The sequence below is a fragment of the Bos indicus x Bos taurus genome, chromosome 28 (genome assembly GCF_003369695.1).
Source record: "Bos indicus x Bos taurus breed Angus x Brahman F1 hybrid chromosome 28, Bos_hybrid_MaternalHap_v2.0, whole genome shotgun sequence".
In the NCBI taxonomy this organism is placed as follows: domain Eukaryota; kingdom Metazoa; phylum Chordata; class Mammalia; order Artiodactyla; family Bovidae; genus Bos; species Bos indicus x Bos taurus.
The window spans coordinates 41,965,130-41,982,866 of record NC_040103.1 but is presented as its reverse complement, the minus strand read 5'-3'; the positions used below and the strand labels follow the sequence as shown (position 1 = coordinate 41,982,866).

General features: G+C 52.2%; 1 protein-coding gene across 2 annotated transcripts; it reads left to right on the top strand.

Moving 5' to 3' along the window:
- Positions 1-1,202: 1,202 nt before the first annotated feature.
- Positions 1,203-17,537, top strand: LOC113885433 (annexin A8). 2 transcript variants are annotated; one of them, XR_003509200.1, is made up of 13 exons: positions 1,203-1,340; positions 6,372-6,462; positions 7,555-7,649; positions 8,956-9,069; positions 10,509-10,599; positions 11,383-11,462; positions 11,913-11,972; positions 12,393-12,486; positions 12,732-12,827; positions 14,471-14,529; positions 15,563-15,685; positions 16,614-17,293; positions 17,430-17,537. XR_003509200.1 is itself a non-coding variant. In XM_027530755.1 (12 exons), exons 1-12 carry the CDS (start codon positions 1,320-1,322, stop codon positions 16,671-16,673), a joined length of 984 nt encoding a protein of 327 aa, XP_027386556.1. In that variant the 5' UTR covers positions 1,203-1,319; the 3' UTR covers positions 16,674-17,537. The 2 variants fall into 2 exon arrangements, 1 of the variants encoding a protein (XP_027386556.1); XM_027530755.1 differs by having other exon boundaries at positions 16,614-17,537.
- The last annotated feature ends 200 nt before the right edge of the window (positions 17,538-17,737 follow it).

Here is a 17,737-nt window from a genome sequence, read left to right as displayed (position 1 = left end):
GGTTGCCATTTCCTTCTCCAATGCATGAAATGAAAAGTGAAAGTGAAGTCGCTCAGTCATGTCCGACTCTTAGCGACCCAATGGACTGCAGCCCACCAGGCCCTTCCATCCATGGGACTTTCCAGGCAAAAGTACTGGAGTGGGGTGCCATTGCCTTCTCCGTTAATGTACAGCCTCTGCCTTAAAAACTTGTATAACTGTCCTTGGTTTCTAATGGGCAAAACAGCTCTCAGAGCTTTCTGAGGTGCTCTTCCCTGGTCACAATCTTCAAATTTGGCTCAAATAAAATTTTCCATTTCTTTCTTAGATCGGATGATTCATTTTCCATCAACACTATGGAAGATTTCTCTGAACGCGAGTCACACCACAGTGGGATTCCTTTTCTCTGGGGCTCTAGGAGCAGTGGGGGTTCTGGAAGCCCTGGGGAACCTCCTTAGGATGGAGGGGCTACTGAGTAGTCACTGAGGCAAAATCTTTACCATGAAGGAGGGGTTAAGAGGTGGAAAGTTGAAGCATTCTAGGCAGGGGCCCCAGGGACAGTAAATTCCAGAAAGGAAAATATTAATCTCTTTCCAAGAGGTTCCTCCCTCCCTTGGCAGCCAGTTCATACTCCAGGGTGAAGGGCAGAGCAGGCAAGTCAAAGGGGCCTGGTGGATCCTGTGGCTTCTCCCGCCAAGCAGTGTGATTCACGCAAATTATCTTAACTTGGGAGTTTCCATTTCTTACTATACTACATGGAACACTCATGCGCTTCTTAGGGTTGTGGCAATGCTTAAAAGCGACAGAGTACACAGCGTGATTAAAGAGGCATCTAGGCATAGAGACACCCCAATATGTGGAGGGTGCTGCTACTTTATGTCTTTTGCAGAGCTCCCCATTGCACTGTTTATTGTGGAGATGCCTTGCAATAAATAGGCCCCTCTTTTATATAAATCAGGTCTAGCAAAGAGTGAATAAACAGCCCCATTTACTAAGTGTGGCTTTCAAAGGTTGGAACTCAGAATTTCCAGGCTGTGTAACAGCCACAGCTCAAACATTTGGCAGCAAGTAATGGATTTCCAAGGGCAGGTCTGGGCTAGTGCTAGGTGTGGCCTGAAAGCCACAAGAGGAGCCCAGAGCTAGGCCTGGCCCGGGGGTGGGGTCAGAGTAGGGGTGGTACTGGGTGGGGCCTGGGGCCTGCCTGCGGGTGCTACCACACCCTACCCCAAGCTGCCTGCTCTTTTGAGTGCAGCGGAGTGAGTGTGCAGTCTCTGAGTGGAGGGAGGGCCGACCAGCGTATCTCCGTCTCCCTGGGGAAAGGTGCTGGTGAGGTGGACGACATGGCCTGGTGGAAAGCTTGGGTAAGTGCAGAGCAAGCAAAGAGGGAGGGTTCCCACACACTGTTGGTCTAGAGAGAAGTCAGCTCAGGCAACCCCTGCTGCCTGTGGGGCCAGGCACTGGACTGGGCTGCCCACTGGGGAGGAAGACAAGGAGACACTGCCCAGCCCCATGGATGCTCATGGCTGGAAACAATGGAAACAGTGGAGACGGACAGATAAAGGGACCTCAAAATGCAGCTGGGGAAGCTGCGGGGCTGAGAGAACCCAAATGGAGGGGTCAGGCTGCTGGAAGCAAGGGGGAATCATGGTTAAGTGATAGGTGTGTTTGTGTGTCTGTGTGTGTGGTGTGTGTACAGGTTTACAGAGAACAAGGAAAACGTTTCCTTTGAGAGGGAACCGAATGTACAAAGGCTCAGAAGAGTGGGAAGCTTGGTTTTAAAGAGAAATAGGCCTGACGGTCCTGGATGGGAGGGTGGCGGATCAGGCGAGATCTACCTAGAGAAGCAGGACAGGGCTGGGTCCTACAGAGCCACCCATGGCAGGCAAAGGAGCTGGGGCTCTACCTTAAGAGCAGTGGGGAGCCACTGAAGGAACTTGAGCTAGAGAGCATCCTGATTGAACAAGCTGATGTTGGAGGCCTCATCAATGTCCACCCCTCACGGGATGGGAGGACAGCCCGGCCCACAGAGGTTTTGTACAGTTGAAATCTGTGAGTGAAATTTACAGTGACAGATGGCTGAGTTAGGAGGGACGACACATTTTGCCCCTAAGTCTCCTATGTCCAGATGAATGCACGGATTCTCAGGAATGTTTCACCTGGGTTTGAGTCCAAGGTGAGAACACGGAAGGGGAGGAAGATGGGGAGTGGGTGACATCCCCCACTCAATGAGGGGGTGGGGGGATGTGCTCCGCACACCTTCAATTCATCCCCAGGCAGCCCTGGGCTAGAAAGGCTGCTCTTTCCACTTGACAGAGGAGGAAACTGAGGCTCAGCGACATCTAATGACTTGCTCAATCCCACAGCTAGCAGACGGGGGTCTAGTGTGAACTGGGGTCTCTCTCTGTCCCCGCCCCCAGGCTCTCTGTGAGTCTCAGTGGGCAACCTGGGCTTATCCCAATTCAGGAAATCTCTTTGTCAGAAATATCACTTCCCAGGAGCTCTCAGATTCAGACATGCTAGGCCGGGACAGGAGGGACAGAGAGGAGGCCTGGGGCAAGGTAGGGTGACTGTCTGGCCCTGGCGAGGCAGCCAGGACAGCTCGAGGGCCAGGCTGGCCTCCAGCTTCATCCCAGCTGATGGGAAACCAGCCTTTGAGGAGGCAGATGTGTCAGGGAGAACCTAGTGCCGGGCACTTTCTAAAGTCAGCTGTTGCCCAGGGCGGCCTGATTCTGGGCCTTGCTCCCAAAATCAGGGGCAGGGTAAAGGCCCATCCCTGTGGCCCACCCAGCCAGGCAGGCAAAAGCCTCCTTGTAGGGACCTGGCCAACCTGGCGGGATGACAATGACACTTCCTGAGCATGTACTGGGCCCTGGACATTCTTGTGTCAATCTCTCACTTGGGCCTCAAGACATCTCTGCCATAGAAATGCCCGTATCCTTACTGACAGATGAGGAAACAGACGCACAAGGAGGATAAGATGGCGTCCAAGGTTGCCACGCTAGGAAATGCTGGAGTCTGGGTTAGACTCTGAGCAGTCTGACGCTGAGCTCAAACTCTGTGGGGCTTGGCAACCCACAAGCCAAGGGCATCAAGATCACAGGTGGACCCCAGGTGAGACTGGCTGAGCTTCCAGTGAGGGACAGATGACCTCTGAGCCTCTAACGAGACCAGGACTGGACCCGAGGGATGTGAAAGATCAGCTCGAGGGAACCTGTCTGTGCCTCTCATGAGAGATGAAGTTTTGTCTCTCAAGTTCTCCCCAGCAGCCTTGTGACAGGAGAAGGCAAGGGTGTGGCAATTCACCTGAGACCTTCACAGATACATAATAGACAGAGAGTCACAAGCCAGACTGAGTCATCTTTTCAGTGAAAATGTTTCTGTATGGACTGGCCCGCTTTACACAAGACCCAGGAAGGACCTAGACAGACCTTTCCTCCAACGTGGTGGGGGGGTGGGGGGGTTGGTCTTAAATAGAATATCTGGAGCTCCAACACCCCCTGCTCACATCCAGGGGTCTGATTCCTAGGAAACTGTCTTTTCACCTGTAAAACCTTAGTGTGGAAAGTGAGGCTGAGGCTTCTCACTGCAGTGAAATCACAAGCCTCGGAAAGCTATTTAGCAACACTGCCTCTGGAGCACACCCTCAGACCCACTGAATCCGTCACTCCATGGTGACTAGAATATGCAGCCTGGTGTGTAACTGCTGCACAGCCCCTGAGTGCCAGCCTGGGGCAAGAGGCAGGAGGAAAGCTCCCCCTGGGTGGCCCCAGAGCTTAGCACTGAGATCTGAGATGACCCAACACTCACGAACAACCTGCATTCCTGTGGGCAAGGTTTCCTTCAGGGAAGAGTTCTGGGAAACCTCAGTGTCTGGAAAAGGTTGAGTCATTGATAGCAGGGGGGCGGCAGACAGCTGAGCTTCTGAGTCAGGCTGTGCGTTAAGTCCAGCATCACCATTTACTAGCTGTATAGCCTTGCCAAGTTCTCCAAGCCCAGTCTGTGAAATGGGGCATTCATAACTACCTAATGCCACTGGCAAAGATGTCAAGAAGAACATTGTGTCTGAAGTACCTAAAGCCTCTAAAACACAAAGCCTGGCACATAGGACCTGCTCAAATCTTTAACAGTAGTAACAGATGCTTGTGACTCCACAAACAAGGGTTGTGATCTATGCGTGCACCAGCTGGGCAACATCTGGGACCACACAGGCTCTCTGGATCAAATTGCCACAAGGAATTACTTCTAATAATTTCTTCTATGAAACTTGGTGCTAAAGAAGTAAAGTAGGAAAATCTGTCACCAGACATTTGAAATTCAAGCAAAGGATACAGAAAGGCTTCTTATCTTTTACGCAAAAAAAATATCTTTACAGATATACCATGGATGGGAAGCTGCTCTGCATTTTCAGGAACTAGCTAGAGCCAGGAAGGAAGGAAGGAAAAACAGGAGGGGAAAAGGGAGGACAAAGGAAGGGAGGAAGGATGAATGGATGTGGTGACTGGATGGGTGGATGGATGAATGGAATGATGTGGGAGTGGGACATCTGGGTAGTGAATGAATGAGTGGACTGGTGGCTGGATAAGTGGAAGAGTAGATGAGTGGATGAGGGGTGGATAGGAGGAGTAGCTGAACAGGCGCGTGGGAGACCAAATGCAATGGGACTAAATTCCCTTCCATTTGAAGGGTCTCTGAGTCTCCTTCAAACTCAGTGCCCATCTCCAGTCTCCCTCCACTCCTTTATTGCCCATCTCCCAAAACACACACTTAAGAGGGATCATTCATTTGCACCTGAGAAATTCTGCAGAGCACCAGTCTCAGGAGCCCTCAGGCAAGACTTGGATTAGAGACTTGGAAATCAAGGGCCCAGGGACTTTGGTTATCTGGTTTATTTCACAACTTTCAGAACATTACGCTATTTTTTCTAAAGCTAACTCTCTGCCCCTCAAGAGCCTGAGGACTTGGAAAGACCCTGAGCTGTCAGGACACTCAACTGGGTGCCCTGGCCCTCTACTTTCTTATAAGCGCCCACTTCTCAAGAAGAGGGCAGATTGAGCTCAATCTGGCTTTCCTGCCTCATCCGCACACTTTGCAGGCAGCATGTTCAGCTCCATGAAGACTTTCCTTACTCGATCATTGTCCTTGCAGCTTTGAGCAGGGTTGTCCCTTCCTGTTGCCTGCCAGTGGTGCTAGAGGGACCTGGGGTGGCTGGGCCTGCTGCCTGCCTCAGATGGCACTGCCTAAGGGAGACACAGCCTGATTCAGAGCCCACGCCCCAGCACAGGGGCAGGGATGGGAGCGGTTTTGTGGCTCCGACTGGCGCCAGCCTGTTAAAACAAGGAGCCTTTCTGCAAACAAGGGGCCTTTCTGCAGAGGAGACGAGGCAGTCCCACAGAGCCCCCAGGGAAACCAGCAGTCCCTCATAGTCAGGCCACTGTCTCTGGGGAACCCTTCCCTACGCAGCTAATGCCTTGGAGTGACCAACTCCTGGGTCATTCGGCCTCGCAGATCTCCTAAGAGATTCCATGGTTGACCCCTGTCAGCCCAGTGAAGCCGTCGCTGGACTCTAAAGGATGCTCCCTCTTCAGCATCACCCACCTCAAGCCCCTGATGATTCTTTTTCAGGCCAAGCCCCCTACTCTAACTCTATCCTCCCAAATTTTTTGTTGTTGTTTTTAATTTTCCTTAAAGTCCATTGATCATCACAAAAACCCAGAAAGTGCAAGTAAGGAGGAAACAAATGTCTACCTGAGGATCTAAGGACCCAGAGCTAGAAAGGAGACATGGCACAGGACGGGTGTGCAGAAGGGTTGGAGGCATGGTCCCCACGGGGCAGCTGGCCATGGGAGAGCTGAAGGCTGGAGTCCAGTCTCTAGACCCGCTTTTTGCTGTCCCACAATTGACACGGTGGCTCTGGAAGTGGCCACAGTGCCAGCTACCTGTGAGGTCTTCCCCTACACTGTCTGAGCCTACAAGCCCCAACTCCCCAGGGCTGGCACTAGGGCTGAGAGCTGGGATTCCATCTCTTAGGGTGGCACTGATCCACTCCTCCTCAGAAGGCCCCTCCTTCCAGCCTGAAGCCCCTCCTTCCAGGCCTCCCCTTGACCAAGGCGCTAACAGGCACGTGGGGCCTCTGCAGCCCTGACAGGAGGGGGCCGTATGGCAACTTGATGCCGAGTGGACGAAGGTGCCCCTTCCTCAGCACAGTCTGCCAGAAACTAGCATATCCAGAAGCTGCAGCCTCCACCTGCCCTGGGAGAACAGGCAGGTCCAGGATGGATGGAGGCTCAGCCGCTGGTCGGCAGGGGCCGAGCTGGCGCCCACCCCGCTGAGGCAGCTGCAAGGCACACTGCTTTCCCCCCTCCTGCGCTGAGCAGGCCTGGATTCTCTTGCAGGTTGAACAAGAGGGCGTCTCAGTGAAGGGCAGCCCCCACTTCAACCCAGACCCTGACGCAGAGACCCTCTACAAAGCCATGAAGGGGATTGGTGAGTGGCCTTGATACGGGAACTCAGTGACTCTCTGGGGCTCTGCCATTCTGCTCAAGACCCCTCTGCTCACACCCTTGGGAGTCAGGGTCTCCCCATCATCTACTGGCAGCCGGATAATCACACAGGGCCCACCTTCCCCAGCACAGGTCTACAGGGGCCTGAAGACTGGAGGTGGGAGGGCGGCTGTGAGTAACGGGGGTGGGAAGCAGGAGACCACCTGCCGTGTTCCTGCACGCCCTTGTGCAGGGACCTCCCCTCACTCAGCCTGAGCTTTCGCACTCGTAAAATAGCCCCAAGAACTCCGGGCCCTGTGTGTCACTGTGAATTTCAGATGGGACAATACTGGGAATGGTGGGGGGCTGACCTAGTCCCAGGGGGCTCCAGCCAGGCAGACTCTGCAGCATCTCCCCCCACCCGGCTTAGGCTGGCCACAGGGCCGGCTCCATCCTGTCTCCAGCGTCTGCTTTCCTGATGGCTGGCTGGAGGCCCGCTGGGATTAGGATAACCCAGCCCAGACAGCCGTCATGTTGTCACCCTAGGCGGGATTTACCCTGTCACTGGCTCCAACTGGTGAACGGGGGCATTAACAAAAACTGCCATTCCCAGACAAACTGAGAAGGGATTTTCTGTCCTCTGCTTCCTATGAAATCTTTATTATTATCTCCATTTCCCAAAGAAAAAATGCAGTGGCTTGGAGAGCCACTGGCTTCCTGTCCACCCAGTCAGTGCGCCGGGAATCAGATCTGGTTTTCTGGATCCTCTGTCCCCACCATCCCCCACAGTCACCAGCACGAGGGAGGTCAGGGCTGGACGTGAGCCCTGGGTGACGTCCAGAGCAGATCAGACGACCAGAGGGGCCTCAGAGCCCAGCACTGTGAGGCTGAGCCTGGGCTGCACCCACATTGTGTGGGCCAGGGGTGGACAGGTAGATTTTCTGTCTGTCTTGTCTCCACCATGAAAATCACCAGGTTCGGGAGCTTTCCAGGTTATGTGTCCCCACTGCTTGGCCACCATGCAGCTGCCCTCCCTCCTCCCCAGCCCCCATCAGCCCCTGGGGGAAATGGGGGTGCTCATGCCACGCCCCTGCAGGGACCAACGAGCAGGCCATCATCGACGTGCTCACGAAGAGAAGCAACGCACAGCGGCAGCAGATCGCCAAGTCCTTCAAGGCTCAGTTTGGCAAGGTAAGGGCGGGCAGGTGTGCGCAGGTGGGCTGTGGAGACTGCTGCCGCCGGAGATAACCAGGGAGGCAGCAGCATGCTGGACGAGCTCCAGCTGACCAGGAGCCCCGCCCACTGGCGACACCGGCATTTGGGACATATGCTGAAAATATGGTGCATTTTATCTCTGAAAATCAGATTTAACTCATCATCCTGTGTTTTACCTAGAAAACTTACTTACAGATGGCTCCCCACCACACGTTTCCCAACCTCTCTCTCACTTGCTTCCTTACATTTGCTCCAGGGCCCCATCCCTGAGCTATTTCCCTGCCTCTACACTTTGCTTGTCCAATTTCCTGAGCCTGGAAGGCCCTTTTCTTTCCTACATGCCAGGGATGCAGGGCAGACTCGGCCCTGTGCCGTGCGACAGGGTGGTCTCCTCACATTGGAGCTGCCATTCGCGTGCACTTTCCCTCTTGCCGTGGGGGGAATCCAAGGGCAGGGAGCACAGTCTGGCTTTGTCCCTCCTCCCGCTGCCCCCAGGACAGAGCCAGACATTGGTGTGCCAGCTAGAGAGAGTAATAAATGCATGCAGAGTCGTGGTAGCTGGAAGCCTCCATCAGCACACATCAATAATGTGGACATTTAACACAGAAAGATGAGTGGCAAAACCCAAGCACTGCATATGAGAAACCAATATGCTCTTTTAAAAAATAATTTCTCTCTCTTAACCTTCACAGCTATGTATTATTCTCTGCATTTGATGTTAGAGGAAACTGATGTTCTGAGAGGTAGGGGATGTTGTCCAAGTCTCCAGAGCCTGTAAGAAACAAGGTTGGGTTTGAAATCTAGATCTGAAAAGGCCATTGGTCCTTTAGCTGTGAGGAGATGAGCTGTGTGTGGCCTTGTGACTTCTTGCAAACACAAGTGCCCTTAGAGGGAGACATGCATAAAGTAGATTCCTTAATTCATTTCATTCATTTGTTGAGTGTCTATGGGCTAAATGACAGGGACTCGATGGCGAGTAATGACAAACTTGTATTTAGGGATGATGGTGTGTCCAACACTGCACTGAAAAAGGGCTTGGCATCTCTCTGCCAATCCCCTAAGCAATGGCATGAAGCAGGGATGCCATGGTATCTATTCCACAGGGAAGGATAATGATACTCAGAGAGGCTGAGTTGCTGGCCCAAGAAACCCCAGCCAGCACCAGCACATGGCAGAGCCTACTTGGGAATCTCGCCAGAGCCCCTGGGCCCCACCACCATCCTTGCCAGCACTCCAGTGAGTACAGCACCCAGAAGATCATCATTCCCTCTTCCTGCCTTAGGATCTCATCGAGACCTTGAAGTCGGAGCTGAGTGGCAAGTTTGAGAGGCTCATCATAGCCCTCATGTACCCTCCATACAGATACGAAGCCAAGGAGCTATATGATGCCATGAAGGTAACCAAGCAAGTTGGTTGGGGAAGGGGCAAAACCACTTACAAGGACTGAATGAGGGGATGATGCCCAGGACTCCTTTCCCCAGAGAGCTTGGCACAGGGAGCTCCAAACTCTCCTCGAGCCACTGTTTGGAATGAGCTCAGCAAGCTGGGAGCTTGCTGCTCATGAGACCATAGGATGCATTTCAGGACTTAGTAGAACACAGGTTCTTCTGTCTCAGAGCAGAAAGAATTTGGTGAGAGACAAAGTGACAGATAAGTGATTTATTAGAATAGAAAGCTTGTGAGGCTAAGTGGGCTACAGTTTTATAATCAAATGAAAAGTGGAGAGGGGGAGAAGACTACCTTCTTCCTCATTCTTGACAGGATGCCAAACTTCAATCATCATTTCCTCCTCCACGATGGGTAGGGGATTTTCTTGTTCCTAAATAGTCAAACCGGGACTGTCATGAAACAGTGGAAATGAGCAAAAAGGCTGTAATGTATACTAAAATATAGTAAATCATCTCAGTTTTCAATATAAGATCTCCTTTTCCTTAATTTTTGTTTTTAGTGCAGGCAGAAGAGCCTGTCCTGGCAATCATTAGCTTACTGAGCTCCCTGGGCAGGATGTGGGTCTCATCCCACCATTGTTTCATTGTCTGGGGGAATGTCTCATGTTTCTGTTGCAGAGTTTTGTTGCTAAGCAAGGCTGCTTGGTTTTGTGGTTAAGCAAACCTGTTTTCCTAAGTGACCATTAACTTACAGGGCTCTCCCACATTTTTTCTCTGTTGACCATCCCCTAGTGGGATTAACTGTTTAATCACCTACTTTGTCCCTTTACTCCATTCCTGTCACTCAGACTGCCACCAAACAGACTGACCTCCTGCGTCATCTGGTCTTGATAAAGCCAGAATCAGTCCTTCTAGGGACACCACTAGACCAGGTGTGCAGGAATTAGGAACCAGCCTCTGCTGTCTATGCCTGGTTCTCCAATTTCCCTTTACTTCCCATTGATCCTTTTGCATTTGAAGATGATTCAGGAGTCAGGACCAAGGAGCAATAATCATCTCCATGGAAAGGTCACTTACTGTGTACACGGACCTGCTGGGCATTTTACATCTATTCCCTCCACCGCCGGCGGGGATGACTTATTATCCCTGTGTCCTGATGAGGATCCTTAGGCTTAGGGAGATCAAGCAACCTGTTTGGGACCACCCAGCTATGGAGGGGCAAGCTGAAACCCAGTTTTCCCATCACATCACTTGCCCATAACAGCCACCACTGGAGACAAATGCAGGTGGATTCCTCTAGTAACATCCTCCAGCAGAGGCCTCCCAGCAGAGCGATGACGAGATCTTCCTAGGGCTCTTCCTCGTGCCTCTTGACAAAAAAAAGGGTGTGGACATAGCAGGAGCATGCAAACAGTCCTCTCCAGTAAGCAGAGATTTTTATCCACAGGGCATAGGAACCAAAGAGGGTGTCATCATCGAAATTCTGGCTTCTCGGACCAAGAACCAGCTGCAGGAGATAATGAAGGCATACGAGGAAGGTAAGGGGCCTGTCAAGAAGAGAAGATGTGGGCCCTAAGTTAAAGGCTAGCTTGGGAATGGCCATGAGCTTTGGCAGCGTAGCAAGGAATAAAGAGACAAGAAGTGTACTGGGCCGCATTGGAAAGGACTCTTTCTGGGCTTTTCCACACATGGGTGCTGAGCACCCACTGTGTTCCAAATCCCATGCCTGATAGTGAGGTCAGATATGGCTCAGGCTTAGCCACTAAGCTCCCTAAACTCACAGGCTGCTTGCTGGAGGGAAGGGCATGCAGACACTAAACTCTGCCCCTTGAGAGTATGGCAGTGCTGCAGGCCACAAAATTTTTCAGCAGTGCATGGTGGGGCTGGTACCTTCCTGGCTGGGCACAGGTTGACCCCAGGGACCATGCAGGGCCCCATTTCAGCAGTGGGGGATGTGGAGACCAAGCTAGCTATTGTGGAGTCCCTGGTATGCAAGGCAAAGTCCCTCTTCCTCAAGGTCTGGCTGGTGAGGAGTCTGTGTGAAGGTTCTGGCTTGATGAGCCACATGATGAAATGGAGCTTGATCAGGCTCTCTAGACTGGCCCATCTCTGTGTTTTGAGCCTGGCCAGCAACCCATGTCGCTTCCTTGCTCTGAACGACAACCAGTGGGGAGCCTCTGCCTCTCAGACACTTGCACAGTGCAGACACTGTCTGTACCAAAGACTCATCCTTCCTAGAAGGCTTTAGTCAGGAGAAGTGTGGGAAACGGGGCTGAGAGGAGAAGAGCAGGTGTAAGTTTCATGGTCCTGATCCCCTGCAGACTATGGGTCCAACCTGGAAGAAGACATCAAAGCAGACACCAGCGGCTACCTGGAGAGGATTCTGGTGTGCCTCCTGCAGGTATCACAGCCCTGGATCCTGGGAACCCCTTGTCTGGGGGATCCCAGCCACTCCCCACTCCCAGAGAGCCGCTCTTGGCCAGAGCTGCTGGGGTTGGATGAGGTGGGGACAAGGGTGTGTTAGAACCACTAGGGCCTGGGCTCACTGGCTTCATCCCAGCATGGTTGGAAGGCCCTCATTGCAGAGCCCCTGCACTTCTCCAGGAAGCAGGAGAAGAGGGCACATCATTGGGCAGGTCCTGACCACCAGGTCCCATGCCAGGCATGGCGCTTACTTTTGCTCAATGAATTCCCCATCCCACTTGGGGCATTTCTTACAACTCTCATTTTACAGATGAGAGAGCCAAGGCCCAGATAGGATAACTGTCCACCTGCCTGCCCAGCTGTCCCCTCTGCCCAGGCTGCTCTGCTCAGCCAGCCTACCTTACAGAGTCATCTCTCCTGTTCCTAGGGCAGCAGAGATGACTTGAGTGGTTATGTGGACCCAGGATTGGCCCTGCAAGATGCACAGGTGAGGCTACCCCTCAGCAGCTTCTGCCTTCCTGGCCACCTGGCCCCACCCTCTGCCATCTAGACTCCAGGCGGGGCAGTGGGGGAGGAAGGGCTTTTCTGATGATGCTAGGCTGAGACCCAACTCAGCTTTCGAATCTGGGGGTGCTGGGCCTCCAAGGCCCAGATGTGTGCTTCCAGATCTCTATAGATCTGCCTGCTGGCAGAGCACTTATAACTGCCTAGAGGCAGGGTGAAGCCCAGGGCGAGGCAGGGCCGTTCCTAGAGCAGCCCGAAGAAGAGTATTTAACCATGGGAATAGCAGGCTCCCCGTCAAAAAGATGATGAAGGAGAGGAGAATGCCGACCTGGCAGGGTGGACTGAGGGTGGTCCTTCACCCCTTGCTCACCTTCACTGGTTGTCATGGGTGTCCGCGTGCCAGGATCTGTACGCAGCGGGTGAGAAGATCTGTGGGACGGATGAGATGAAGTTCATCACTATCCTGTGTACACGCAGCGCCACACACCTGATGAGAGGTACGGGGGAGGCAGGGAGGCAATGTCAGGACCATGAGGGGTCGGTGCCTCTCCCTTCATACTGAATACTCAGTGTGACCACGTCAAGACATGGAGTTGGGGAGAGGGCTGAGGATCCCTGGACCCTTTTCCCAGCAACCAAGTGGAAATCAGGGGTGGTGAATTGATGTATAGTCTCTGATGTAAGATGTTGGGGAATGTCAGGCTGAGTGCACATGTCGGCTAAGAGAAGGCGCTCTCCACAGTGTTTGAGGAATATGAGAAAATTGCCAACAAGAGCATTGAGGACAGCATCAAGAGTGAGACCCATGGGTCGCTGGAGGAGGCCATGCTTACAGTAGGTAAGAGACGGAGCTCCATGCCCAGGTACACATGTGCCTCCCGGCCCTGGGGCCCCGGGGAGGGGCAGCATCAAAGGGCGGAGGGCCCAGAGCTCAATGGCAAGTTCTGGGTCCCTGTGCTCACCATCAATCAAGGTAAACCTCCATATCAGCCCCCACTCAGCACGTACCATCCACCCAGGACACCGGAGCTACTAGGGAAGACCCAGAGCCCTCAAAGTGCTCTGTCCTGCCCGAGATCGCTCCCTGTGCTGCCCATGTAGTTCCCAGCACTGTGTGTGTCGTTGTGTATGAGTGTGTGTGTGGAGGTGTCTGAGTACATGAATGTATGTGTATGCACACACTTGCAGGATTGCGCAAGACCCAGGGGCGATGCTCACCCACAACATTCTGGCTTTGATTGTGAAGGTCCGAAAATAGCCAACTAGCAGGACCTCAGTCAGGGGTCTGTTCCGTGCCTCAGTTGCTGACTGAAGAAATGATGAAGTGGAGTTGGAGTCCAAACTGAGTGATGGGTCGTCTGACGCTGGGGAACACTGAGAACTGTCCCCCAAGCATGAGGTCAGGTTCATGTAGGAGGACCCATTCCAGAGCGCATCCTGGGATCCAGAGCCAAAGTGACAGGCAGAAGAGTCATTGCAGAATGAAGAACTGAGGCCCAGAGCAGAGGGACTTTCCTCCTCCCTACCATAATAGAGCCAAGGTCACCTCCACAGCAGGTTGTCCCCATTGGTTGCCAAGTAGCCTGGGAGCTTCACAGTATGTCCTGGTCCCTAAAAGTTGATTGGGACATCTGACACTCCCCAGGCACCTTTGAGTGCTGTGATAAATGTAATCTATGCCAGACCATCTAAACATGACCCCTACTCCAGTCTCAGCTCCCATGGCAGCCCCTGCCCTTAAGCAACTCCTAAATAAATCTACAGGCAAGGAAAAGCGAGACCGTGCGGTGCCTTTCTGGGCCCTTCCTGCTGATTACTCCTTGAAGACTCACATCACTGTCTTCACATGTGAGGGCAGGGCACGGCAGCGAGATCAAGTCACTAACACAGCGCCGTCAGGCAGGGTTCAAACTCGTGCCTGTCTCCCTCAGAGCCCTCCTCTTTCTGCTGCCTTGGGTCAAAACGCCAACCTCCCCACCCAGACACTCAGTCTCTAAACAGCATCCATGGAAGAGAGTGTGGGGCCAGCTGCTCTGGAGCCAAGCCCCATGTGTCACAGGGGAATTCATTCCGCAGGGGCTCTGACAAGTGACACTCAGAAACCAGTGGTCCCACAATGGTGGCTCCTCCTTGGAGCCGTGTGGATGGACTCTCAGCGGAGCTGTCTCTGGAATGTCAGAGCCCAGGGACTCCCTTGGCGGGGCTGTGGTCCGATGGGCCAGACCAAGCCTGGGGCCCCAGTGCGTGTCACATCCTGCCCTTCTGTCTGCCTGCTCCGGGCCTTTGCACCTGTGGCCAGTCCCTGGGCTTCCCTCCCTGCCCCACCCCTCCTGACACAAAGCCTTCAGGACTAGGCAGAGCACCAATAAATAGGCCGAGATTTGCACAACCCTTAGGACCCAAAGCAAGACATAAATAAAGAAACATGTACACAACGCTGCCCACAGCCCCTGGTTGCTAACAGCGCTTTCCTCTTTGCAGTGAAGTGCACCCGGAACCTCCACGGCTACTTTGCGGAGCGCCTTTACTTTGCCATGAAGGTAACTGTTCTGTTTTCTGCGTGCCTGGCCCTCAGTCCTACATGGCACCAGCCGCAAAGCCAAGGAGCTCAGAGCCACCACCCAGTTCTTCCACACTTAGGTCTCCTCTTATCCCAGCCTCTTGTGCATCAGGCTGGTTTTAGTTCTCAGTGGGCAAATCGAGGCTAGGGAAGGGAAGCCGCATCTCCTGAAGGCTGGATCTGGGCAGGTGCATGCCCAGGTGTTCATGGCCCTGAGCTTTCACCGCGGTCCTCTGACACTTCATGGTGCAGTCCGCCCTCCCATCTGCCCTCCCAGAGATGGCAAAACCGAGCTCAAGGTCACGTAGCTGATACATGGCAAAGCCTTGATTTGAACCCAAGTCAGTGCAATTGTCCTTTTAATTTATTTATTACTGTCCAAGTGGCTTCCTTGAGAAAGCACAGGATTGCCAGGAGGTCAAGGCACCCTTTGAATGGACACATTCAACTCTCCTGTGTGTGCCAGAGTGCCAATCTGGGTTTGCCTATTGTCCAAAAGGCTGCACTGGTCACTCAGACAGCTGTTCAAATGCTCGGATTAGGTGCAGGTTGTGGTATCTGGACCCACATTGGAAGATAGATAGTCAAAATAATTCCTGAAGGTTAAGGTGAGCGCCCACCTCTTCTGATTGGTGGATGTTAACATTACCTGAAGCAAGAACCCCAGACTCTCTGGCTACATCTGGCCAGGAAAATGAAAAAGGCTGTGGGATCCCTGTGGCCCTGTGGCTCCTTCTGACATAGGAGTATTCAAGGGTGAAAGTGAGAGGGAGGGTTGTGCCTGTGAATTGTCCAGTTAAGCAGAGTTCACGATGTTGCTGCCCTAGGAAGAGGTCTTGTTCCTGGAGCAAAGAGAATTTTGTGTCCAGAATCAAATCAAACACACTGCTTCACTGTCCTTCCTGTTTCCCCATCCCCTACAAAAGCCCCCGGGACCCAACATAGACTTGTCATTGTCACAAAGGTGGACCAGGAAGGCAGGAAGTGATGGTTGATTGCTGTGTTTTATCCAGGGAGCAGGGACTCTGGATGGGACCCTGATAAGAAACATCGTTTCCAGGAGTGAGATTGACTTAAATCTTATCAAGAATCAGTTCAAGAAGATGTACGGCAAAACCCTCAGCAGCATGATCATGGTGAGTCATGAGCTCCCAATTCTAACACCAGTTTGAAACAGAGACCTTGCTGGGAAACCCGAATGCTGTGACCAATGCCATCAGTCACATGTGTCCATCCCTTCCCAGGGAGTATCACACTTGCATTCATTGCTGTGTGGTACACACAGGGATCACAAGGAGGCCGGTGTGACTAGTGGAGGTCCTTGTTCACCCAGAAAGTTAGCTTTGCCTTTGTGTTACGGTTACCCCTTTGAAAATGACACACCAAATCCTTGCAGAATGAACCATATCTGAAGAGTCAATGAGAGTAGTTTAGTAGGAATTGAGGAGTAGCATTCGAATACAGATTTAAGTAATCCTGGCAGCAACATTTAAAGGAGATAAATCATATGAGCTTCAGTGGGTTGCCTAACATGATTCCCATCAGTGAACATTCTAGAGTTGAGAAAATGCAGAGCAATTATCACACTGCTATAACTTTAAGAGAAATAGCTCTTCTAGCTGTTAATGTCAATTGAGGCCTTGACAGTTTCATTAACAAAAGTCAAGTCATGAGAAATATATCCCTAAGTCTTCACTGGCTACTAAGTCAAGTCTAGTTATTCTACAAATGCCTATTGTTCACTATACTTTTCAAGAAACACATGGCTTATGAGACGTTAAAAAGACATTCTCCCTTTCAGAAGTTTCAGAATGCAGCAATAGGCGGTCAGGGTGAGGGGTGGGGGTGCGTGGTGGCAGTAGGAACAGCCTGAAATGGAAAACAAGGAAAGATAGGTGACAGTGAGGGGGCGGTGACATAGGAACCAGTACAAGCATGTGCCAGGACTCCCCCCAGGAAGCACAGCTCCTAGTAATAAGAGCTCCTGATGGAGGCGACTCCAAGCCAGGTCAATGTCCTTCTAACCAAACTCCCTTCTAAATCTCATGTCCCTCCTGTCCTCAGGAAGACACAAGCGGTGACTACAAGAATGCCCTGCTGAACCTGGTGGGCAGCGACCTCTGAAGCTTCAGAAGGACAAGAGCAAAGGCTAAGAAGGCGGAGTCACTGGGTCCTGCTTGCTCAGCCTTGGCCATGGAGGGGGTGGGGGTGGGGTGGGGGAAGCCACAGCACACCTTTCAGTCTTCTATCTCCCAGCTTCTAGCACTTTCCACCCAGTTTCTCTGATCCAGAAAGAAGGATCAGCCTGGGACTCGTACCTCTACTGTCCTTCCAAGTCAATTCCAAGTGTGAGCACATTGCCAGCCTTAGGATATACTGTGCCTGGTCTAACAAATACCTTGATGTGAAGGAGTCTGCAAGAGCTCATAATCGTTTCTTTCTCCCTACACAGCGCTTCCCAAGCCTGCCTGGTCAGAGCCCCCGAGGCACAACTTACATAAAGACTCAGCCCCACCCCCATCTACTAATCTAGATCTGAAGAGAAAGGACCAGAGCATACGGAATTTTAATAAGTGTCTCAGCTGACGTGCTTCTCTTTCAGACAACCAGAGAAGCCTGTGAGAACCTATTTGTTTCAGAGCACATACTCACGGGCAACTGAGAAAGGAACGCGTATATCCAGGCCAGCTGGGCTGTCTGACGTTCATTCACCAGCTTCATCTAAAAATACTAGGCTAGAAGAGGTAGAAGAGAAATTTTCTCATCATCCTCCCAGCAGAGAAAGCTGAAAACTAATGTCCTGACAAGGACACTGTGTTCTAAGAGGCTTGGGCTTCTCTAACTCTTGACAAAATCAGGTCCTCTTTCCTTTCATGACAGAGCATGGAGAATCTCTAATGCTAACCAGTGGCAATGGCAACTGATCACAGGAGAAACTGAGATGCCTGCGTTGAGCTTTTCAGACTAATAAAGATTTTTACAACGGAATATACGTGTCTTTGGATTGGGGGCAGTAACCAAAGAAGGACCACTTGAATTAGCCAAATTCTACCCCATTGAGTCTACTCTCCTGATTATGCCATCTAGGGCCACAAAGCTTATCTTTTTCCACTAACACCATTTCTGATCTCTGAATACAGCCCACATATTCTGCCAAGATTTCTTCTGTCAAAGCCAAATGTCCCTGA

Bases quoted from the DNA above. Each gene is read 5' to 3' on its own strand.
- LOC113885433 (XM_027530755.1), top strand. From the start codon at position 1,320: ATGGCCTGGTGGAAAGCTTGG. The intron at 11,463-11,912 runs GTATCACAGCCC...TCCTGTTCCTAG, and splicing joins TTCTGGTGTGCCTCCTGCAG to GGCAGCAGAGATGACTTGAG. The intron at 11,973-12,392 runs GTGAGGCTACCC...TCCGCGTGCCAG, and splicing joins TGGCCCTGCAAGATGCACAG to GATCTGTACGCAGCGGGTGA.